This window comes from Arvicanthis niloticus, chromosome 10 (genome assembly GCF_011762505.2).
Source record: "Arvicanthis niloticus isolate mArvNil1 chromosome 10, mArvNil1.pat.X, whole genome shotgun sequence".
Taxonomy (NCBI): Eukaryota; Metazoa; Chordata; class Mammalia; order Rodentia; family Muridae; genus Arvicanthis; species Arvicanthis niloticus.
The window spans coordinates 42,210,008-42,235,479 of NC_047667.1; the positions used below are offsets into that span (position 1 = coordinate 42,210,008).

Genomic DNA, 25,472 nt, shown 5'->3' on the forward strand with positions numbered 1-25,472 from the left:
TGTGTGACCTTGTCAAGGAAAAGAACTTCAGCAAAATGAGACAATGGTTTCTGCTGAGAACTACGTGGGCCTCAGGGGTATATTTCCCATTCAGACGTCCACAGTCCTCTGAATTGCCTCCATGGGTATCTAATTTTATGCCTAAAACAACAACAAAAACAAACAAAACTATCAGATAATACCTTTGGATTATATTCTTTTTTAAAAGGTTACATTTATTTATTTATTTATTTATTTATTTATTTATTTAGGCAATGCAGGCCACTAGGCATTTTCAGGCCACTAGACATGTGTGGGAGGTTAGCAGACAACTTACTTGCAGGAGTCAGTTTTTCCCTTCCACTCTATGGGTCCTAGAAATCAAACTCACGGCGTCAGACTTGGTGGGAAGTGCCTTTACCCACTGGGCCATCTTGCTGGCTCTGGAATGTATTCTTAGAGACCAATAGTTTCCACAGGCCCACAGACTACAGATATCATCAGACAACAGAAAGCTGCAGCTTTTGGGCACTCTCCAGTGTGTTTGATAAGTGTCTTGATTCATGATATTGTTCGGTTTGTATGACTATAAGAAGTTTATACAGTCATGTCAAGAGTGGAACATATCCATCTGAATCTGTGTTTCTGGGTCAAAGTTACTCATGTTTGGCTTCAGATAAACTCTTTTTATGCCTGTTGAAATGATAGCTGTGTTTTGGGTCCACACTATGTTGTGCTGCTCCTAGTAGACTTTATAGCAATACACTGTCAAATACACACACACACACACACGCATGTATATATATATATATGTGTGTATATATATGTCCGGGATGTGAAAGGTAATATATATATATATATATATATATATATATATATATATATATATATGTGTGTGTGTGTGTGTGTGTGTGTGTGTGTGTGTGTGTATATACTGAAGTCTAGGTTTTGTGGAACCTACATTTTAAGAATGGCGGAGAACTAATGAAGGCCGTTAGGACTTAATTTGAATGTCAATAACTCTGGTCTATTAAGAAATTGGAGTAAACAAACTTTGTGGCTTTAATGAAAATATATTAGATGAACCAGCTCGCTTCCATCTTAGGCTTGAAAGCCATGCTATGGTAAAGACAAATTAGGCTCACTCCTGCTTATGAATAAATCTGTTTCTCAAGGGTTGAGCTTTGTCCCACCTGTAACCTTAACTACAGTTGCTCTGTACTGCCTGCTCCAGGAACCTTGACAACCATGTCTTTGTTTAAAAAAGTTGTAATGACCATCTTTCAGCCCTGCTTTTATTTCCAAAGGTTGTTATGACTACCTTGTTCCCACCACCTTGCTCTGACCACCTTGCCATGTTCGCTTCTGTAGCCCTGCCTATTTCCCCCACCAAACCCACTATTTGGAATCCCCTTTCCCTTGAGCTATAAAAACATTGTCTTCTTCATGTACCTTTCTTCCATATCTCTTGAACCCCACTTTCAGGGAGAGACAGCCCAGGTACACGAATAAAACACTTGCTTTAATTAATTTGGCTGTGATAACTTGGGTCGGTGGTCTTTCTCCTCAGATCTTTGGGATTAACAATATTATGTATGTATTAACAATATTGTAGTATGTACATTGCCAGAGAGAAACTAATAATTCCTTGTGGCAGAAAACCATCTTCCAGGAATTTGCTATGTAGACCAGGCTGGCCTTAAATGAAAAGTTTCCATCATGCCTAGCTAAACAGCTAGTTTACATATTTAGTCTTCGATATTTGATTTCAGTTTCACTTGGAAAGGCCAAAATTGGATTAAAGCGGCTTGAGCTTCCTCTTTGGGGATCCACAGGGATCAATGACTAATTCTATTTGCTTTTGTTTTGAGTAGGGCGATATGCAACCCTAGTCCCCAGCCTCTGGCGCTTGGTCTGCTTTGACAACTTCCTGTTATGGGTAATACACAGATTACGTATCCATAACTGCCTTGGGAGTAATGGACAGAGCGTGTGCTTCAGTATTTTAAAGCACAGGAGAGGGCTGTGTTTCAGCAGCGGATGCGACTTCAAATGATTGCGTTTTTATTATGACAACTCCTTAAAATTTCCCAGAACCGTCACCTCTTAGAGCATGTTTCTTCTCAGAGTATTCCTGGAATCCTCTATTTATGCTACTGTTGTTGCGCAAGGAAGAAGGAGAGCAACAAGAAACAACCATGAGCTTTTACTCAGTTCCGGCAACCCGTAGCTTCTGCCCTAATACTCAAGAAGGAAAAGGGACAGAGAACGCTTCAGCTTGACTGCACGCCTTACTTCCCCGTGAGTAACAATTCCTTTCCCATTTCAGTGGCTTCTGGTCTCATCCCGTAGGCTCCGCTCCTTGGCTGTATTTTCTGTGGGCGAGCTTGGTTTCAGAAACTGTGTTTCTCCTCCCTTGCTCCCTCTGTCACCTCTCAGAGGTCTGGCTGCTGCCACCACACTTGCCTCAGACCCAGGCTCTCCTTGCCAAGGGCTCCAGGCCAGCGCAGCCTTCCAGCTGCCACTCTGTCACTCAGTCCCTCAGTGCCAAGACACAGAACCTTCTGGCCCCAAACATTCTCTCACACCCAGCCCCCACAGGGGACAACCGCAGAGGCGCAGAGGCCTGTGCTGGGTTCAGTTAACTCCGAGTGGGAGGAAGAAGAGAAAAAGCAGTAAGGACCAAGTCTCCTTACGGAACCTTTCTCCATACTCCCTCCCAGACAGGCGTTGATGAAAATTGAAATGCTCTGCTCCAACATATAGCTCATATACCTGGCCCGGCATGCTTGAGATTCTAAATCCAATCCCCAGTAACACGTGGGGAGGCGGGGTAGAGTATTGATAATGATATAGTCTGCCTGGGCATATAGCTCAAAGTTAGAGCCCTTACTCAACGTATTTGAGGCTCTAAGTTCCTTCTTGAGTAACACACACAACCACCCCACAAATGCACCAATCTAGCTTCTACCTACAAGAGAAGCAAGCAGTCAACCATCTGTCTTTCATCATTCCCCTCTCTTGCTGCTCTTGCCCCTCCCTCCAGATCTCTTCCTCTCCCTCACAGTCTGCCTTCTCCTTCCATGCCCGTTCTATTTGTTTATATCTAGATTTTGCATATGAAAGAAACCATGAAATATTCCTCCTTCTGAGTCTGGTTCAGTACCTTAATATAGCTTTTGAGAACAGTAAGACCAGGTGTCCAGCTCTGCTATGTATTGAGTTTGAGGCTAGCCTGGGCTACATGAGTCCCTGTGTCTCAGAAAAGCGAAGTGGGAATCTTTTTCCTTATTGGACGTGGTAACACTTGAGGATAAGTTTGAAGCAGCTGAACTAAATTCTGTCTCAGGAAAAGAGAGAGAGAGAGAGAGAGAGAGAGAGAGAGAGAGAGAGAGAGAGAGGAGAGAGAGAGAGAGAGAGAATGAATCTCATGTAAAAAGCACTGAATTCTGCCCTTATCTTTAAAATGTTCACAGGGAAAGAAGGTGCACGTTGGTAGAATTTGGGATCTAATCACACAAACAGGGCAGTCTCGGTAAGATCCTAGCTGTAGTAGTACGCGAACTACCATCCTAGCCCAGAATTGGAGACAAGAGGAGCAAGCCTGAGATACATCTTAAAATTGGAAGTGGGGTGTGGGTGGGGGTGATATTGAAGTGTATTAAATTAAGAGTGTTGAGCTGGCAAGACAATCCAACAGGTAAAGGCACTTGACACCAAGCCTAACAACCTGAGTTTGATCTAGACGGTGGAGAGGACCAAACCAACTTCTATCAGTTGGCTTTAGCCCTCCACATGTGCACCTTGGTGTGCACCATGGTGTGCACATGCCCCACCTCCACCCACGCAGATAAATTAATGAATGTAATTTTTAAACATATTAATGCTACTGATATCCATTGAGAATTCAAACAAAGCTCTGGACTGTTCGCTCTGGGCACCTGGAGTGGCATGGGCTATTTCTCCTCTATGACTTCAGCTGTAAGATGACACTGTTCTTTTGCACCAGTACATGTAGACTTGCCCGTTAAAATGCTGTACTGACTCATTCAAGAAGCACGTACTGAGTTTCTACTACATACAAGGCATCATGGAAGCTGACCGTGAAATGTTACATAAAGATTTTAAAAATAGATTGTTACAAACAAACACAGTGATTATGTAAAATGATTGGGATAATTTTAACTGGGTGACCTAAGGAAGACATCTATATCTCTCCTGTTGGGTAAACTGACCTTCTTACTCCATCACTCCCTCCTTCTAGATAAATCCGATTACTTCCATGTTGGGTCTGTTTGTTTTCTAATGCTACGGTGAGTTGGTGTGTGCATGCAGCCTGCATAACTGCACAAGAATTCCCACCAAAGGGGCAAATGGCATCAAAGTCCATTCTATAGGCCAAGCCATGTGACCTGCTCTGGTTAGTTTTATGTCAACTAAACACAGGCTAAAATCATCTAAAGGGAGGGAACCTAATTGAGGAAATGTCTCTGTTAGATCCTGTTGTAGGGCATTTTCTTAATCAGTGATAGACATGGGAAGGCTCAGCCTGTTGTGGGTCCTGGTGGTCTATAAACAAGCAGACAGAGCAAGTCAGGAGGAGCAAGCCAGGAAGCAGCATCCTTCCATGGCCTGTGCAGCTCCTGCCTCTAGATTCCCTGCCCTGTTTGAGTGACAGTATCTTGGCTACAACTGTCCTTCATAGGTTAGCTGTGGCACTGCTGGTTACTGTAGGTTACAAGACCTACATGGAAAAACAAAGTTCTCTCAGCCCTGCCAGTGTGGAAAGAAGAGGGGAACTTGACAAAGAAGACCACAATGGAAGCCTTAAGATGTTCCCTTGGTACAGGGCACCTACACTCTTTCCATATTACCTTATACAGGGTAGCTAAGAACCCAGCTCATTTAACCACTGAAAGGCATCACCATCTCCCCCCCACCCCAAGCCCCAGGCATTCTACACGGAAGCTTGTTAGGCAAATAGCCAGTCCTATCTATATAGGCTCTTCACGATGTACCTTGACAATCTTCCTACTGAGTGTCAGGGTCTATGTTGCTTCTCCTTGAAGCCAATCAGGCTTTAGTGAAGACCTTCTTGACCAACTAAGGGTATGGCAAAAGGTGAGGGGAGTTGGCTACCATCTACAGGGTCTGATCGCTCCAAGGCCATCATGTTGCGAGGAAGCTCAACTAACCCACATAGAGAGCCAACTTAGAGTCCTGGGTGTGGGCAGCTTGGCTTGGCTTGGAGACAGGCAACCTACACTGTACCCAGTTTCTCTAGTCCTTCAGTGTTTACTTCCAGCCACCGATTGTCTGCAGCTCCATGTAAGACTACAAGCCAGCCTTGCCGACTTAGTTTCTACCCAATTACCTGACCCATAGAAGCTATGAAAGATCCTGAAATGATTGTTGTTTTTAAGCAACTGGGTTTGGGGATTTGTTTCGTAACCTGTAGGGTTTGGGATACTTACAAGCTAAAAGGACAATGAAGAAAGAGAGTCCAAAGTGAAAGGGAGATGCAGATATTTTACAGATAGATAGAGGTTAAATGAGGGGAACCAAGCATGTTCTGAGGGGAGGGACTTTGAAAGGGCCAGTGGAGGTCACCTGTCAATTCTGATCAATCAAGTGAGTGGGAAAGACCCAGGTTGGAGACAGACACCCAAATTCCTTTCTAGTTTTTCTGTCCATTGTTTGTGGCTCAAGACAAGCCCCTTCTCCCAAGGGGGGGGAACATTCTGTGAAGTAACTGTTATGTAAATATATTGTTATGAAAAGGTAGGAGGTAAAACGATATGTCCCCCAAGTCTGATGTTGGCAACCCCCTTTCTGTTATTTGCTTGTTCTCATGTGAACCCTCCCACCAGAAGATGTGCAGTCTAGGTGAAACTAGTCCCTGACCCATTTGGCAGTTCTGCTGCTGACAGTAAGTGAATGCATTGGCATTTGGCATTCCTCTCTATGGATCCATCTGATTCCCTCATGGGGATGCTTGACCTGCACATATGAGGACAAAGTCTCAGACTGGAGTGATCAAAACCACTGCCTGTGGGAGCCTGCCAGAAAATAACCAACTAATGAACCTCATGATTCAAAGCAGCAGAGTGTTCTTCTCTCCATCCAAAAGTAGAGGAGGGAAAACCAGCAATTCCTCAGAGGTAAGGGAAGGCTCCAAACATGGGAATTGTTGAAACAACACTCTCCCCCCTGCCCCATGTGTTACTGGGGATTGGATTCAGGACCTTGAGCATACCAGGCAAGATATATGATCTACATGTCCAAGCAAAACATTTCATTTCTCATCTGTTTTGCAAGGCAAAGGGGTGGGGGCAAGAAACCTGTAACCACATTGCTTTTATCTGTTTGTTTGTTTGTTTGTTTGTTTAAAAAAAACAGGGCCTCATGTATCTCTGGCTGGCTTCAGGTTTCCTCTATAGCTGAGGGTGACATTGAACCCCTGATCCTCCTGCTTCCATTTCCCAGGTGTTGGGATTACAGGCATGTGTTGTCATGCCTAGTTCTATGTTGCTCTGAAAATTGAACCTAGGGCTTCCAAATGCTAAGCAAACAGTCTAGCAACCAAGCATCGTGCCCAGCCCCCACACTGCTCTTCAAACTCCTCCCATCCTAACCCACGCCATTTTCCACTTTATGGACAGAATCTTGGTCTGTACATGCTAAAAAGAAAAGCAGATAATAAATGTAGTGGAGTTTAAAACAAAACCGGTCAAGCAGGTTCTTCATGTAGGGTTCTTGATCTAAAACATTAGCAAAGAAAACTCAAAGCCTAAACACAATTGGAGTGCTAGTGCAGTTCTCTGTAACATTTAGATTATGGCATCATGCTGTTCATAGACCTCGGTGACCAAACATCTATAATCAGCAAGTATGAATTAAGTATGAAATGACAGGTCTAAAAGTATTAAGAAACAATGTAACTTTAAATCACTTACAGAAAAAAGAGTCAAAGTTTTAGTTCTAGTTTGTTTGTTGTTATTGGTGGTGTGTGTGTGTGTGTGTGTGTGTGTGTGTAGTGCTGAAGACTGACCTCATACATGCTAAGAAAATTCTCTGCCACTGAGCTACACCCTAAACCCCCAAAGGTTCAATTCTAACTTCTGTCTTTTCTGTACTAGTCAGTCTCCAACACCAGAGTGAAGAGGACTCCTTTTGAGACATAAGCATATGAACACATTTTGTCAGATTTAAAAAAAAACACACATTTATTCAGCACTCATGAAGAGGTCAGTCAACTTTCTGGAGTCAGTTCTCTCTTTCACTGTGTGGGTCAGGGTGACTGACCTCAGGTGGACATGCTTGACAACAGATATCTTTGCCTACTGGGTCATCTCCAGCCAAATACTATTCATTATTTTCACATTGAAATATTGCAAGTGAGTCTAGATCTTTGCAGTTCCACGAGAGGGGATGTTGTGTCTGGTAATTATTGTTTTAGTTCTGGTAAGTGTGTTGTTGTTACTGCTGTTGTTCTTTTGGTTTATTTTAGATAGGGTTCCATTGTATAGCTCAAGCTAACTCCAAACATACAATCCACCTGCCTCAGCTTCCTGAGTACTGGCCTTATAGGGTTCCTAGCACACTCAGCTTGATAAATTATTGTTCAAATTTCTCATAGAAATAGTAAAAGCGAAGGAAGCCATTGCCATAGATCTAGCCAGACAAACATCCAATGTTCCATGCTTTCTGGCAGAGCCACCATGAACTAGGTACTTCTGTTCCCCTTGGGCCATGATGTGTATATAGTGACTTGTCCGTTCAAAGGCTGTTGTAGAAACTTGCTGGCTGTTTTTCATGGGCTGGATCAACCCTACTTATAGATTCTCAGTCATGAGGGCCATGATGGTCAAAGTTCTTACATGGTAAATATTCTCATGAGCAAAAATAAACAAGAAAGGCTGTTTTTGTGGTAGAATGGGGGAACTTGCACATGATGTCAAGTGAAGGCTGACGATCAAGTCTATGACATTTTAGAAGACATCTCCTGCTTGGATGAGAAAGTTGCTTGCATCTCTAAGACTCTGTAATCTACTTGTAAATCACCATTGAGAACTAGATACTGGGAAGTATTGGATCGTGAGACAAACTGTATTTAAAGTTGATTGTGATAAAGGAGTCCATCAAGAGCCTAAAAGTTGACAGCTCTTCTGGAGTCAAAGAATGAAGAAAAATGTGTAGCTCCTGTCTTCCTGTCACAAATGCTCAGTTCCGCAATCTCCCATTGTCGGGAGTATGGCCAAGTCATGTGGATGCCTGAGAGCAGAGATCATGGCTCCTAAGAGGGAGAGCTGCCCTCATTCACTTGGGTGGGTTGGTACATGACTTCTTTTGGCTCTGAAAGGAAAAAGAAGGTTTTAGTTAGTTATGTGTACAGTTTCCTCACAGCTCAAAGTTATTCAATATTCAGCAAAACCTAAAAGCAGCCACTGACAGTTTTAGTCTGCTTTCTCAAGATTCTCCTAGAACTTGTCACATTTTATCTCAAAATTTACAAACTCCTGAAGAGAAGAAGCAGTAACTTTCTTCTTGAGATGTACCACATATGTGCAGTATCCCTTGGATTGGGTTCAAGTCAACAAGAATCAAGGAAAGGCAAGCTCCTGCCCACCCGGCTTCTGAGCCCTGATCCAGGTTTCATTAATATTTGTTGTGATCAGCTTGAGTAACTAGTAACCAGAAATAGAAAATGACATTTCAAATATGCCATTAGCTCTGTGACATGGGGTCCTGATTGTCCCTTTCATTGCTGTTTCTCAGGAGCCAGTACAATGCTTAAAGCACAACAGACATTTCATACATGTTTTTTAATGAGTAGATTTATACTACAGACATTTAGTACACGTTTAATGAATGGATTTATTATCTATACTAGCAAAAACATATCTCCTTCCTCCTTCTCCTTATCTCAAGCCCTATTTTACAATGGTGTCTACTTTTAAACAGTTCATGTTCTGAGAAATGAATTTCAAAGAAAGAAGACTTTCATATAATTGGGATAGAGGAATGGAGTGGTGGTTTGGATATACTTGGCCCAGGACCTGGCTCTACTAGGAGGTGTGGCCTTGTTGGAGTAGGTGTGGCTTTGTTGGAGGAAGTGTGTCACTTTGAGGGTGGGCTTTGAGATCCTTCTGCTAGCTGCCTGGAAGTCAGATTTCTCATAGCTGCCTTCTGATCAAGATGAAGAACTCTCCAGCGCCATAGCTGCCTGCACACTGCCATGCTTCCTGCCATGATAATAATGTACTGGACCTCCTAAAGTGTAAGCCAGCCCTCAATTAAATGTTGTCCTTCATAAGAGTTGCCCTGGTCATGGTGTCTCTTCACAAAAATGGAAACCCAAACTAAGACCAATAGGAATATTAACAGGTATTTTCTCTATAGAAGGGGAATGTTGTCTCAGGCCCACATATGATTTGAACATGAGGGTCAACCTGTTTCTAAACAGAACTCAAGAGGCAGATCCAAAAAACAGCGGTCTCAGGAGCTGTGCCAGGAAGACCACGAGCAGCATCCCCCAAGAGTCCTACATGCCTCTCACCTTGTGACATTCTCCGGATCAGAACACCAACTCCAGCCAGGACAATGACGAGAATTATGGTCCCGGGGATCATGATCACCACTAGAAGGATGTTTCCTGATTCTGTAAGTAAATAACAAAAAACCCCACCTTGATTCTGCCATCTGCATTAAGTGCATCATGGTGTTCATTAGGAAACCGGGCTATCGTCACTTCTCAGTCACCATCTAATAGCACATAGATATGTGCATATGCTTTCTTCTATTTGTTTATGTGTTTATTTTCCTGAGACAGGCTTTCTCTGTGTAGCCCCAGCTGCTCTGAAACTCACTTTGCAGATCAGGCTGGCCTCAAACTCAGAGATCAACCTGCCTTTGCCTTCCACCTCAACCATAGGTCCCCAGTGCTGGGATTAAAGGTATGTGCCTCTACCACCCTGATCTATCTATCTATCTATCTATCTATCTATCTATCTATCTATCTTTGGTTTTTTTTTCAAGACAGGGTTTCTCTGTGTAGTCCTGACTGTCTTAGAGCTCACTTTGTAAACCAGGCTTCAAACTCAGAGATTTGTCTGCCTCTGCCTTCTGAGTGCTGGGGTTAGAGGCATGTGCCATCACCATCTGGCTATTTAAAAAAATATGTAATATGTAATATAGTAAACTGTAACAGGTATGACACACACAAATGACAGCTATTTAAGGTCCTAGTAGTACATAGGAGTATATATGCGTGTGGGAACTAAACACTGTGAGAAGCACTGATTGAAAAGGACCATTGTGGGGCCTGGAGAGATGGCTCAGTGGTTAAGAGCACTTACTGCCCTTCCAGAGGTCCTGAGTTCAATTCCTAGTAACCACATGGTGGCTCATAACCTTCTGTGATGGGGTCTGGTGCCCTCTTCTGGTGTATCTGAAGACAGCTACAGTGTACTCATAAATAAATAAATAAATAAATAAATAAATAAATAAATAAATAAATAAATCTTCAAACAAACAAACAAACATTGTTGGAGCTGGAGAAATGGCTCAGCCATTAAGCCATTAAGAGCACTGACTGCTCTTATGGAAGACCTGAACTTCTAGCACCTGCCTGGGGTAGTTCATAACCATCTGTAACTCCAGCTCCAACGGATCTGATGCCTTCTTCTGAACTTGTTTGGCACCTGCATTCACATGCATATACTCACACACAGACACACATAGATACACACATGAATAAAAATAATAAAATAAATCTTGGGGCTGGAGAGATGGCTCAGTGGTTAAGAGCACAGACTGCTCTTCCAGGGGTTCTAGGTTAGACTCCCAGCACACATGGTGGCTAACAACTATCTATCACTCTAAGTCCAGAGGATTCAATGATCTTCTTCTAGCCATTGTGGACACTCTACACATGTGATGCACAGCCATACATGCAGAAAACAAAACAAAACAAAACAAAACAAAAAAATACACATAAAATAAAATAAAAAACTTTAAAAATTACAAATAGAAATTCAAGTCAGGTGTAGTTGTCCACTCTTAATTCCAGCACTCGGGAGGCAGAGGCAGATGGATCTCTGTGAGTTCAAAGCCAGCCTGGTCTACAAAGCAAGTTTCAGGACAGCCAGGGCTATACTGAAGCCCTGCCTCTAAAACCAAAGAAACAAACAAACAGTTGCCGGTGCACCACCACCAGGTGAAGCCTGCGATGACTCAGTCTCCCTTCCTTACAACTTCACAGCTTTCTGCCTCTTTCTCAGTCTCACTCCCCAGACAGACACCACCCCCATACTTACCCTGAGGGGCATCAAGAACCATTTGGCGACCACAGTGCTCCACATGACAAGAATAAATGTCATTGCTCTGAGAATCCAGATCAACCGACACCCACATTTGATAGGTTCCATCCCCACTGGGAAGTACCCCTCCATAATCTACTTCTTGAGCAATTTCTTCCCCGTTTTTCATCCATGTCATGGAAATTTCTGGTGGGTAGAAGCCATGAGCTCTGCAGAAGAGAGTTGTAATCCCTGGGAAAGTTTCCTTTCGAGTTGTTCTTACCACTGGAGGCTCTAGAGAGAAGCAGACACAGTTAAATGGAAGGGTCTTGGGTACTGAACTTACCGTGTTCAAACATAGAGCCAAGTTTCCAGTTAATTTTCTTTGCAGCAAGAAATATCTAAAGCTGAGAATGAACCAGAAGCCAGATTCATCAGCAACAAACTTAGATTTTGTAGCCTTCCTCCTATGCCACAGGCAAGGGGATGTGTACAGCTGAGGCACTTTTGTCCTCTAAGGGGAGAAAAGGCATATAACATCAAGTACGTGGAAAGTGTACTAAAGTTGCTTACTGTTCACCTTTGAAATACCCTTGCTGGAGAGATGGCTCAGTGGTTAAGAGCTCTGTCTGATTGTCCAGAGGACCTTGCTCCAATTCCCAGCACCCACATGCCACCTCACAGTTGTCTGTAACTCCATCTAGTTCCAGAGGATCCAACACCCCGACACAGACATACAAGCAGAACACCACTACACATAAAACAACAAAACAAATACCTTATGTGTCAAGAAAAGTAAATGATTGTTCTTGATAAGTAATTTACCTAGAGAGTGGAGATTAGAATGCAATAGATCTCAATTCTGCATTTACTGACAATAAAAACACACAGCTGCCGGGCAGTGGTGGCGCACGCCTTTAATCCCAGCACCTGGGAGGCAGAGGCAGGCGGATTTCTGAGTTCGAGGCCAGCCTGGTCTACAGAGTGAGTTCCAGGACAGCCAAGGGCTACACAGAGAAATCCTGTCTCGAAAAACCAAAAACAAACAAACAAACAAATAAAAAACCACACAGCCATGTCAGGTTAATGGGGGCTCTGGATTGCCCTATGCTATTGGAGTAGCTACCACCACCCAGCAGCACATGTTTATAACCACAGTCCACATCCTTCCTCCCAACCTGGAGCTTGCCACAACTCTGGAAAGTCCCCCAGACTGGCCATCACTCTCATGGGAAAGGGTCTATAGTGTTCAGGGATTTTCTGAAACATTTTGAATCACGCAATCCAACATGCGACATCCCATGTGCTGCTGAAGTTGACCAGTGGGGTCGTGCATTTGTGGCAGAAGATAAACTCTGTCTCCAGAAGAACTGAAGTTGATCCCCAAGTAAGGAAAACCCTGTCTCCCCAAGGCTCTTCTTCATAGGGCTAGCTTTGCACTCACACAGGGATTCTGTGAACCCTTGCTTTTTAAATAATCTGCAACAACAGCCCCACTTACAAAAGCTTTCCCCAGCCTCTCACTGACAGGAGAGGACTTTTTTTTTGATAGAGGTGCCCTTGGAGGCACGACATTCTGTCAAGACAAGTGGAACTGCTAAGGCTTGTCAAGATGCTGCTAAAAATATAACTAATGAGAGTTCTCTTGGGGGGTTACAGGTCAGAACAGTCCAACCAGGAGACGGATTTCAGCACAGGGTGAATATCACCTGCAGAAGAGGAAGTTAGACACAAAGCCAGTCTTTCTAGGGATGTCAAGAACGAGGTGTTCTCCCTTCCCATTACCTGTTCTTTCTAAGACATCTCTTCCATACTCCAAGAACCTCTTCAGCCAGGCAATGCACTCTTCTTCCAGCCAGTTCTTTTGGTATTGCAACTCATGCAGGTTGGCCTCCCATGCTCGCTTGGTGATGTGAGCCACATTATCTACAGCCAACCAGGAGAGGGTGTCTTTATTGAAGATGATGAAATCTTGTCCATCATATGCGTACTGGAGAAACCCTGTAGTGCTGCCATCTTCCAGCAACTCACAACCAATCATTCTCTGGTAGGTGTGAAGCCCTGAAACATACACAGCCTATGGAAGGATGGCTTTAAACAGAGACACAGAGAGGCTTCTCAAGTGGTACAACTGGAGCATGGCTGGAAGCATTCTTTGCCTTAGAAGACACCACCCCACGGGCCTGTATATTTGGGTTCCAGAAGGTTCCTGTTTTGCAGACCCACCACCTACTCACAGACATTGGTGAGGTACCTACGGCATGCCAAAAGCTCACAATGATGCCTGCCTTGGGGAATTATTCTATCTTTGGGATGATTCATTGATAAATTTCATAGTTATTCTGAGTGCAGTGTAGGAGCAAGAGATATGCAGGAGCCAGAAATATATCTTGGGACAATTAATATCATAAGTTTCTATGCAGAACTAAGGAAACCATGAAGCCTAGCCATCAGAACATGAGTCCCAAGGTAAGCAAATTTAGAATGAGGAAAGAGAAGGTTGTTGGATACCAATGGGATAGGAATATGAGGACAAGAAATAAAGGGTTTTTATAGGTCAGTGTGGAAGAGCCATGGGGGGAGATGGTGGTCATTGAACTCCAGTAACCTGATTTTCTAAGTTTTCCACAGAGGATATAAGCAGCTGGTAACATTGCCATAGACAGCCCAGGGTCTTTCTTCTGGGGAGTAGCCAGTGAGGGAGAGTGCTCATCTTTACTGCAATCACACCTGAGTGGTTGTAGTGCTTCTGCAGGTGCCTCAGCTCTGTCTTGAATGTCTGCTGCCAGCCCCTAAGCAGCTGAGTGTACCTCTCCCAGTGATCAGGTGCCAGGTTCTCCGCCATCCATGGAGCTTTTGGCTCCTTCTTTCGAGTGACACTGTCATATGTAGTGATAGGGTGTGAGTCCACATACCCAACAGAGATAAATTCAGGGACTCCAGGGCCAGGATTCGAAACAGCCAGACGAAAATATCTCAGTGAGTGGGTCCCTGAGGAGGAGGCAAGGAAGGAAGGTGCTGAGAGCCACAGATGACAGAATGTAATAACCACAGCATCCCTACATCAATGCCCGAGCCCGAAGCTCTGAGGCGCCCATCCCACTATTTTATCCAACACAACTATACAATCCTAAGAATTACAACCTGGAAAAAGTTCAGCCCTGTGACTGAAGATGAAACTTTACAGGTAACCTCAACTTGGTCTTGCGGGGAGGGCCAAAGACTATACACTGGGCAGGTGGGAATGGGGCTGGGGGCTGTGCTGTTCCTCAAGAAGCCCTCAGAGCCTCTGAGGAAAAGAAAACCCTGACAGTCCAACCCCCTTGTTTTACTAATAAAGCCACTGGCAAATGAGAACCATCATTCTACCATCTTCCAGCTACACCCCTCTTCCCTGATTAAACAGAGAACAGCTATTAAGGCTCAGGCCTCCTGCAGAAAATACTTTCAAAAGCACCATGTTTTTCCTTGCTGTACCCAACCACTCCTGGTAGCTACTTTCTTCCTATTTTTCTAGTTTTTCTTCCATTTAAATATCAATATGAGGATTGTGATCATCAATCACTAAGGGTCAAAGTAAACGGAAATGAACTGCTAGGTTGTGCAAGAAGTTCAGGACATGGTGGAGATAAGGAAGACGGTTTCTGAAGTAGCATAATACCAGCTATCATGTCAATGTGGGCTCTTGGGAAAGTTTTTGTAGAGAGGGCGACATCTTAGAGGAGATCTCAAGGTCAAGAGGTGAGCAGGCCAAGGAGAGAGGGGGCAGTGGGGTTTGGCAGAAATGTGCATGCTGGTGAAGGACAACACAGCCTTCTCTTCATTCTCTGTGGGACCCATCTGGTGCCTCTACAGGTGTAAGTCATGCCTGGCACTTAGCTGGGCCTCTAAAATGGCACGTCACAATATAGGGATGTCAGCTGACAGATATGAAGTCGGTAATTCAGAACAGGGAAGATGAAGAAAAGTCCTTGTCACACTCCCCATATTAGCGTGCCAGATCTTGTGATATACAGTTTGTATCTTACCAGAATGTGTTGCCCAGATATTCAAAGATTTAATATAACGACTAAGGTTGAATCATTTGGAAAGACTAAAATTGTCCTACAAGATGGCAATTTTGAAACCATTTGCTCCGATCCCCTTCTTGCCCCGATGATTATGTAGTCAGTTTGGGTTCTCCCCTTTCCATGAGTCACCAGCATCACTCACGTGTGGAGCTGAGATCTATGATCTTAGCGTTTGGCCCTTTGTCTAGCTGGGCCAGTCAAGCTGCTTCTCAAGGGTCATTTACTGTTTACTCAAATCTCCTAGGCCTTGCTGGAGAGTCCATTCAACTCAACAAGCATCTCTCACACCAATGTGCTGGCTCGTTCTCCCCCCACCCCTTGAGCTTTGCCTCTTTAAATTGGTACAGCAGCAGTTGGGTCATTTTGACAAACCTCTAAGGAAAATTACTGGAATATAAAACAACTGAACGTGTTTTCAGGCATTCATCCATAGAGACTTTTTTTTTTTAAATTGAATATCTACCATGGACAAGCTGTAAGGCAACATCAGAAAGAGGAAAATGAACCAGGTATCATTTCTTCCCTCCAGAAATTTACAGTATAACTTGAGATTTTTATATAACAGAACAAATACAAGTGTCACAAAAGAGGCACTGATGCAGTGCAGGCAAGACAAGAGCCCTGCACTCGTAGGAGTGGTCCGCTGAGAAATCCTCCAAGAAAATCATGCCAGATTAGTTACACTTTCACTGAGTCCTAAAGGGCAGCAGGTACCTCCATCATAACTATTAAAGTGTATTTATTTATTTATTTATTTATTTATTTATTTATTTATTGTGCAAGTACCATGTGGTCAGTGCCATACTAACCCTTGAGAAACATTGGCTTCATTCATTCTTCACAATAATTAAACAAAACAAAACATGGTCTCATGTATCCCAGGCTAGCCTCGTGCTCTGTAGGTAGTCAGTCATGACCTTGAACTCCTGATTCTCCTGCCTCACCACATCTGGTTCAGGTGGCACCGGGGATTGGACGCAGGACTTTGTACAAGCTGGACAAGTACTCTATCTATCCGGCTACATACCCAGCCTTCACAGTAACATTTCAAGGTAGGTCCTATCATTCCCATTCCACAGATGGAGTGTGCAGAGATTAAGTACATTACTCAAAATTAACTAAATTAAGTACAGCCTTTAGACACCAGAGAAAGAACCAGGAGTCAAAGTCTGAATTCTTACCTAGGGAGCCTCTCCACCTATGACTACCCAACTCTGTTTGAGAGACACTCTCTCAACAGGATGTTACAACCTTCCCAGCCTGGATTAAAGTGCTCTCTCCTGCCCCCTTGTGTCAGACACATTTCAGTCTCTGATTTTCCAGTCCATAAGGCCCAAGCAGAGCTTCCTTAGGTGGGTAGTAGGTTCTGATTGGGTAGCCATGTCAACAAAGAGCAGTTTATTGTTATCCTCTTCCAATAACTCAGTGCCTTAGTAAGGTAAAAATGATTGTGATTTCTGATAACTACTCTTTGAGATCCCAGGTATTGTGGGAATGAGGAGAGAAGTAAATGGTTGTGTTTTTAATTAAAAGAAACTTTGGGCACTCCTCAAAGCATGTAGTGATGTTGATGGTTCCACAAGCAGCAGAAACCATTAGTCCCTTCTCCTAACAACTGTCAAATGACTGGCTCCTGTGGCAAGTCTAAAAATGACAAATGTGACAGTCTCATTTTTTTTTTAGCCACTGTATTAATTACTTTCCTTATCCCTATGGAGAAATATGTGATAGAAACATAAGAGAGGAAGGGTTTATTTTGGCTCACAGAATAACGGAGTAGAGTCCATAAAGGAGAAAAGGTTTCTGGGATGAGTCTGGTCTGGTCTTACTGGAGCTTGTGCTATAGATCCTCACATCTGTCCAGGTCAGAAAGCAGAGGGCTCAGCTTAGAAGTGTGCTGGATGATCATAACCCTTGGCCCTAACCTTAACGCCTGTTATCTAGGTTCTGTGCCCCCAAACTGCACAACTTCTCAAGAGATGAAGCCTGAGGGTATATTTCACACTCAATCCACAGAGTTTCACCCTGACCCCAGAGGTCCATGGGCATCTCATGGCACAAGATGCATTTTACATCTGTAAAAGTCCCTAACATCTTAAGGGTTCCAACATTGATCAAAATCCAAAATTGTGGGGCTGGAGAGACGTGAAATTTTTCTTTACTTGTACTAATCCTTTATGAATTATCAGAGCTTTTCCCCACAGTTGCTTTGACCACAACTGTACTCATGTTCCTTTCCTTGCCAAACTACATACTTTTCAAATATTTCTTCTCAGCTTTCAGCTGTCTGTTGCTGTAATATGGCTAAAAGCAGGGACAGTAACCAGCACAGTCTGAACACTTCTGACTAGAGATTTTCTTCACCAAACAAATTAGTACATTGCTTTTTAATACAGCCTCATTTCAACTTTCAGGACACAGGAGGAACATAGATTCTTTGCTGAAATGTGACACAAATGGCCTCTGTCCAATTCCTGATAAAGTCCCTCTTGCCCTCTGCTAGAACATCCCACAAAGTTCTAGTTACAGCATTCTAAGGTTTTGCTAACCCATAGCTCCAAACTTTTTTTTTTATTACTCTTACATGTCACTTCTGAAGTCCTATAGACTACACAGTCAGGTTTAGCATTGCAGTGACCCCACCCCGGTACCAATTTTCTGTATGAGTTACTTTTCTCATTGCTGTGATGCAATACTTGATTGACACAAACAACATAAGGCAGGAAGGACTTATTTGAATAATGGCTTAAGGATATACCGTCCATCATAGTGGAGAAGGCATGGAAGCAAGGATTAGCTTAGCTGGGGAGGAAGGAGCTTGCAGTTCATTATCCTCACACTACACAGCCATGAAGTACTGAGCTTGGGATAGAAGTGCAGTCAACCTATACATCTCAACTCTTGACTCTGTAGCCTTAAGTCTACAAGCTAAGCCCCATGTCCTAAAGCTCCACAATATCACAACAGAGCCACCATCTGAAACCAAGTGTCCAAATACATATACCTGTGAGGAATATTTCCTATTGAAACCATTCCGATTACTCTTTCATGGCTACCCTTTCAACACTTACCAATATCTCATTTCATACAAGTATTATATTCTTTTATGAATTTCTAATAAACAGAGTTCTAACTGCTAGGGGCACAATAAGGAACAAATAAAGGACCAGTCTTCTGAAATAATTTCTAGAAGGGATATTGTCAATTGACAAATATGTAATACAAGGTCAAGTGATAATAAATTGTATTAAGAAACTGGTATGTGACAAATTACTGTCCAGAAAAGGACACACTTGAGGAATAGTCGACTGATTATATCTGCCAAGACAGAGTAACCAGCCCTTAATAATTCTGCATCACTAGGTTTGTCAGATGATCTTGGGCCAGAAGGCTGAAGATCAGATGCTCCAACATTTTGTAATATAGGGACTGTCCAGGTGTTCAGCGGTCTCTGTAAATTGGTTAAGTTTTAGAAGCTATGCTTTGTGCTTCTCATAATTTCAGTTAACTCAGTCATTCTGGATTTCTGCCGGGTTGAAGATTTATAGTCTCATAGCCAATCCCGGCTATTTACTTTGAGAGAAAAGATTTGAGAGGATAGTTTTCTGCTGACATTCTAAAGCCAAGAAAAAAGCCAGGTTCAGAACTAAGTCTTTTAGTTAGGAGGGATGACAGAGGTTCTGGTTAGTTAACAAAATGATGGACTGGGTATTAGGTCTATCTTGTACCTTACTGACACAAATTGGTATAGTTATGTTCTAATTGTATTTTGAGAGAAAAGTTTTATTTTAACAGGAAGGGTGATATGTAGGAGCTAAGGTGGGAGGAGTAAGGAGAGGAAGAGCAAGGAGAGGAGGAGCTAGGTGACGGGTGTGTGTGTGTGTGTGTGTGTGTGTGTGTGTAGAAGAACATGGAGGTGGATGTTTGCGTGTCTCCACCAGTCAAAGATAGTTGATATATCTACGTTGGGTATTGAGTTACACTTCTGGTTGTATGGGCATCTTGTTATTGAGCATTACCAAACTTATAAAGCCTTTAATTAACATTTTTAAAAATTGTATAAAAGCAAAAAGGAGATAGAGGTTTTCTAGGGAGGGGAAATGGGGATGGGCATCTGAAATGTAAAATATCCAATAAAAAGTTAAAAAAAGAAGAAATTAAAAAAAAAAGAAGAAACTAGTGTGCATGGTGGTATATGCCTTTAATCCCAGCAGTTGGACAACAGAGGCAAGTGAATCTCTGTGAGTTCCAGGATAGGCAGGGCTACACAGAGAAACTGTCAAAAACAAAAAAACAAAAAAACAAAAAAACAAAACAAAACAAAACAAAAAAACAAAAAAACACAAAACAAGCAAACAAGCAAAAAAGAAAAGAAAAGAAAAGAAAGAAAGAAAACCAAAGTAGAGAAAGGAGATAGTGTACAGAGAGCAAATGTGTTAAACTGACCAGAAAAGGCTTCTTTGACCAGGTAACATTGAGCAGAGTTGTGTCTAGAGTGAAGGAGGGGGTATGAGGGGAAGATCCTTTCAGATAACTGAGCCCAAATCCTTGAGGGTGTATGCTTTGCATATCAGAAGAACATCAAGGAGACCACTGTGGTGAGTGAATGAATGAGGAAGCTGAAATGCTTTTCTTCCCCTCCCTACACTTTGAGTACAGTAATGACCACACAGCTCAAATATCCCAGAAGAATCTCAATTTTATGAATCCTATTCTTTGTTGTTGTTTTGTTTTCCTGAGACAGTGTTTCTCTGTGTAGCCCGGGCTGTCCCAGAACTTGCTCTGTAGACCAGGCTGTCCTAGAACTCACAGTGAATCTTATTTATTTTTTAAATAATTCATTGAAAGTGTAATAAAATGTGCTTTGATGTTTATGTTCTTTTTTTTCTTTCTTTTTTTTTTTTTTTGGTTTTTCAAGACAGGGTTTCTCTGTGTAGTCCTGGCTGTCCTGGAACTCACTCTGTAGACCAGACTGGCTTCGAACTCAGAAATCCGCCTGCCTCTGCCTCTCAAGTGCTGGGATTAAAGGCATGCGCCACCACAGCCCGGCGTTTATGTTCTTAAAAGATTTTCTCTAATATAAACTTAGATGTTGAAAATAATGTCCCACCGAGCAGTGGTGGCTCAGGCCTTTAATCCCAGCACTTGGGGGACAGAGGCAGGCGGATTTCTGAGTTCGAAGCCAGCCTGGTCTACAGAGTGAGTTCCAGGACAGCCAGGGCTATACAGAGAAACCTTGTCTCAAAAAAGCCAAAAAGCCAGAAAGCCAAAAAGCCACAAAGCAAAAAAAAAAAAAAAAAAAGAAAGCAAAAGAAAAAAAAGAAAGAAAGAAAGAGAGAAAGAAAATAATGTCCCTAGTATCTAGCTCAATTTGAGCTTCATAAAATAAAAGCTTTTAAAGAGCTATGTGTTTGATCTTTAATGTAGACCCCCTCCCTCCAATTTTTAGCAATCCTCTAGGGTAAGGGGATTGTGGTCAACCAAGAATAGATAGCTGTTCTCCCTACTTTTTTTTTTTTTTTTTTTTGAGATGTGCAAATCTTTATTGGATATTTTATTTACATTTCAGATGCCATCCCCTTTCCCCATTTCCCCTCCCTAGAAAACCCCTATCCCATCCCTGCTTCTCCCTTTTGTTTTTATACTATTTTTAAAATGTTAATCAAAGGCTTTATAAGTTTGGTGATGCTCAATAACAAGATGCCCATACAATCAGAAGTGTAACCCAATACCCAATCTAGATATATCAACTATCTTTGACTGGCGGAGACACACAAACATCCACCTCCATGTCCCCCCCACCCCCACCTAGCTCCTCCTCTCCTCCTCTCCTTACTCCTCTTCTTCCTCTCCTTACTCCTCCCACCTTAGCTCTTCCTACATACAACCCTTCCTGTTAAAATAAAACATTTCTCTTAAAATACAATTGGAGCATAACTATACCCATTTGGGTCAGTAAGGTACAAAAAAATCTCAGTGGTTAAGAGCACTGACTGTTCTTCCAGAGGTCCTGAGTTCAATTCCCAGCAACCACCTGGTGGCTCACAGCCCCTCTTCTGGTTTGTCTGAAGACAGCTACAGTGTACTCACATATATAAAATAAATAAAAATTTTAAAACAATCTATTTATCAGAATTAAATATATTCAATATCAACTATGAAGAAGAGGGCTTTAGGGGAATGAAATATTGTCTTGGAGAAATTTCTCTTGCATGAACCTAGGCAAGAGCATCATGGAAACAGACTGAAATCTCATTGCCCATATTTTCTTATGCCAACTCTTTGAACTCAAGGTTCTCTCTCTATTTCCCCCTCTCTCTCTCTCTTTCCCTCCCTGCCCTTCCTCCTCCCCTCCCCCTCTCCCTCTCTCTCCTCCCTCTCCTTCCCTCCCCACCTCTTTGGTTTGGGTTTTTTTGTTTGTTTTGTTTTGTTTTTTTTGAGACAATGTTTCTCTGTGCAGCTCTGGATGTCCTGGAACCCACTATGTAGACCAGAGTGTCATCAAACTCAGATATTTACCTGCCTCTGCCTCCAGAGTGCTGGGATTAAAGGCATGCACTCAAGGTTATTTCTAAACAGATAAATCTACAAGTATATCTTTTAACACTAACACAACTGTTTTGTCCTTGATCAGTCTTTGTCTCTGAAGCATCATTCATAAAGTAAATTGATGTAGTGGGCTAACTCATCTATTAAATTATGAATAACATCAAGAGGCTAACTTTATATTAAGTTGGAACACACAAAGTATATATATAGCTATGTAAGGAAAATCTCGTGCACAATGTCCTTTTTTTTTTTTTTTTTTTTTTTTTTTTTTTTTTTTTTTTTTTTTTTTTTTGAGACAGGGTTTCTCTGTGTAGTCCTGGCTGTCCTGGAACTCACTCTGTAGACCAGGCTAGCCTCGAACTCAGAAATCCACCTGCCTCTGCCTCCCAATTGCTGGGATTAAAGGCGTGCACCACCACCGCCCGGCCACAATGTCCCATATTGATTACAGGGACACACATCTCATCACTTCAGTTTTACATCAGTTGAAATGAAGAGCAAGGAGAACGGTAAAAACACAAAGCACCAATTTTTACATCAGTTCTATAACTACAGTCGATCATAGTTTTACATTTGAAATCATTGTCGTTGTCTGAGCTTGCTCATACGTCATAGTCAGGTGACTTCAATGCCTTAGGAACATTACTTTGAAACTATAGGTCTTTTAGGAAGCATTTAAATGTCTGTTGGGAACGAGGTCACAAAAACAAGAGGAAAATGAAGCCATCTCTTCCCACCTGTAAAAAGAGCAGCCAAGGGAAGATTTGGGAAAATGAGAAAACCATGAAAGGGAGCTTTGGGAACCCAAAGGAAGGAGCAGGCACAGTCACCTGGCTATGCTGCTGCGGAGAGCAGCCTGCTGGTCGTAACATGAGAATTATCTTAACATTTATTTCCTGGAGTCGTGTCTCAAACACTGGTTTCTCTTCCCTATGCCCGTCATCCATCTATGGTGTCAAAGTATCTATTTATGTGTAACGTTGGGCACAAATATCATCCATAAATCTGAAATCCCTTCCCTGTCATTGTCCTCAAAGTTCATTTAGTGAGAACCACGGTAGGAAACAGCCCTTACCAGATAGGTCCCATGGAGAGACCACAAGGAAACAACTTTAATAAACCATGCTCACCCCTAAGATTACTGGGAAATGGACAGCAAATAAGAATTCCTAAAGCCCAGTTGAAGCTAAAACTATAAAGAAGAGGGATTTTCAGAGAAAAGGAAAAACAACCTACATTGCAGAGAGCTACAGACAGCTACTGCCACAGACTCCTAGAACAAAGAGAGGAGGCAAGCAAAGCAAACTTCAATCTCTCTTTTCTCCATGTTCTCGTCTCTTTTCCTAATGTTTCCCACCAAGTGAACCAACACAGAAGCTAGGGCTGGATGATGCAGTCTGTAGCCATCAGCCTCCAGAACACAAAGTGACACAGCTGGAACACAGCTAAGAGTCAGAGGAGAGCAACTAGCACAGAGCAGAACCCCATCCTATAGCTGACCACACATTATCTACAAATGGGGTACTCAGAAGTCCAGCGGAAGGCAGAAGACCTGTATTACACTTTTGATAGCTGTGCCAGAGGGTTCTGCAATCTCCTTAAGCCAGAGAAACATCTTAACCTTGTCTGTCTGTCTTTCTTTCTTTCTTTCTTTCTTTCTTTCTTTCTTTCTTTCTTTCTTTCTTTCTTTCTTTATTGAGGCAGGGTCTCACGCCACTCAAACTGGTCTCAAACTCACCAGTCCCCCACTAGGCCTTTAGAGTAGCTAGGACTTTAGGTTTGCATCACCATACCTATAGCCAGTTGTTATATTCCTCCAATCAGCTGACATGTGGCAAGCTATCAATCAATACTTGTAGAATTAACACGCAGATGATTTGAGTGCCTTCCTGTCATGAGCATTAGTCAGCAGCTTGGGTGGCCTGATCTGAGTTCTGGAATTCTGTGAACCTTTAGAAGCACTTACGCCAGCTCACAGGCAGTAGCTTAGGTAGAGAAGACTGGTACTTTCTGTTATACGAGGCTCTCCTGTGTTTGTGGCAACACAGGGCTCCTGATTCCCTAGAGACATAAGCTCCCTAAACTACAATGAACTATTGGTGTGTCTGTGTGTGTGTGTTTGTTTGTTTAATTTTTATTTATTTTACGTATTTGTTTTGCCTGCATGTATGTCTATATGGGGATGTCCAGATCCCCTGGAATTGGAGCTACAGGCAGTTATGAATGTGGATACTGGGAATTGAACTGGTGTCCTCTGGAAGAGCAGCCAGCACTCTTAACCACCGAGCCATCTCTCCAGCCCAGAACTTTGTTTTTAATCAATGAATATTTCCTACACCTAGTAAACAAGCCCAGAGCCATGGCTTTATCTTTTTTGCATCTTTTGTCACAGATCGTCCTTGTGCTGAGGAGGAAAAATATCTATTGATCTGAACAGTGGACAGACTGGACTTTTCAACTCCCCTGAAACTCTCACTACAGTCTATTAAAAGGTTCATTGTTAGAAAAGAAGAGACAGAAGGGAAAGTAAAGGTATAGCAGAAAAGAAGGGAGAAGCTCTCAGAGGGAAAGTGAATCAGTCTTTCTGGAAAGGCTGGCATCCATGCACATACATCTGGGCACCAGGTCAGCTGGTCCATCACCCTTCAAGTCTAGGTTACAAAGGACCTGTGGATTTGCCTCTGGCTTTTTCATAGTTTGCACCAAAAGTTTAGTAAGCAAAGCCGTCTTTATGCTTCAGCTTTGCAGTTGGAAGCCAAAAGCACTTGGGATACTTACGGGTGTGGCTTTTCTTCACCAAGAATATGGTTAGGAGTGGTAACAGGAGCATCATCAACCTCCACTGAAGTCCTTTTCTTTCCAGATTTTTTCCCCCAGACAGTGACAGGCCCCTGATGAATCTTTTGAGAACCTGTACTCTACTGGCTTACTGGGAAATTTGGTAATTGAGCACTGTGGGGCGGGGCAGGGGAAGCATTCTCCAATAAGAACTGGGAAAAATATTAGTGTCATTAGTTGCTAGGTAGAATAGAGACCTACAAAATGAAAGCAATAAAGATTAACCCCTTGTTGATTTCAGACACCGCTTGATTCTGTCAGTTAGCTTTTGTTCACCCAGTTCCCAACTGTAGCTCAATTACATGGAAAGTATAGGGAAGCAAAGATTAATAACACAGGTCGTTTATTGCCTTTGGTTCTTGAAGTTTAGATTTTTAACCAAGGGACAAAGTAAATCATACCCTGGGTTCCAAGATTTGGAACTCCCTGCTCAGTATGATTTTCCCATCTATCCATCTCAGATAGCATGTGCCATTTAGATTGTCCTGTAATTTTTTACTTATGTCTCTTTCCTGTACTTTTTCACCTAGAACAATGGACCCCAAACATCCCCATTGAATGGAGAAAAGAAAAGGCCTGGGAGATTTTGAGGGGTCGCCACTCATCTTTCAAGATAATCTCCAAGAGCAAGTTATGGTCACGTTGTTCGAAGCACATGACAAGTTAGGAAACAGCAGTGGAAGCTGTTCAGGGAGCTGAGGAACAGGTCTAGACAGGAAAGAGGAAGTGCATCGGA

At 42.7% G+C, this 25,472-nt stretch overlaps 1 protein-coding gene and 1 long non-coding RNA gene across 5 annotated transcripts; one reads left to right on the forward strand and one right to left on the reverse strand.

Annotated features, from left to right (window-relative positions):
* The first annotated feature begins 1,860 nt into the window (after positions 1-1,860).
* LOC143443696 (uncharacterized) lies at positions 1,861-14,639 on the forward strand. The gene is made up of 3 exons (XR_013112880.1): positions 1,861-2,280; positions 9,446-9,642; positions 13,331-14,639. It is a non-coding gene; the product is annotated as an uncharacterized LOC143443696 (long non-coding RNA).
* LOC117716636 (major histocompatibility complex class I-related protein 1) lies at positions 7,177-24,840 on the reverse strand. Of its 4 annotated transcripts, none has more exons than XM_034513726.2 (6): positions 24,677-24,840; positions 14,010-14,270; positions 13,065-13,340; positions 11,298-11,573; positions 9,539-9,640; positions 7,177-8,334 (listed from the first exon to the last, which is right to left on the reverse strand). In XM_034513726.2, the coding sequence occupies exons 1-6, from the start codon at positions 24,729-24,731 to the stop codon at positions 8,276-8,278; spliced, it is 1,029 nt and encodes a 342-aa protein (XP_034369617.1). In that variant the 5' UTR covers positions 24,732-24,840; the 3' UTR covers positions 7,177-8,275. The 4 variants fall into 4 exon arrangements, with proteins under 4 accessions (XP_034369617.1, XP_034369619.1, XP_076797475.1 ...); XM_034513728.2 differs by having other exon boundaries at positions 14,195-14,270; positions 24,677-24,741; XM_076941360.1 differs by lacking the exon at positions 14,010-14,270.
* Between the last annotated feature and the right edge of the window lie 632 nt (positions 24,841-25,472).

Excerpts from the sequence above, each read along its gene's own strand:
- LOC117716636 (XM_034513726.2), bottom strand. The coding sequence starts at position 24,731 with ATGATGCTCCTGTTACCACTCCTAACCATATTCTTGGTGAAGAAAAGC. Across the intron at positions 14,271-24,676 it reads GGTGAAGAAAAGCCACACCC|GGACCCACTCACTGAGATAT; the intron begins GTAAGTATCCCA and ends CCTCCTCCTCAG. Across the intron at positions 8,335-9,538 it reads GATCCGGAGAATGTCACAAG|AGCCAAAAGAAGTCATGTAC; the intron begins GTGAGAGGCATG and ends TTTTCCTTTCAG.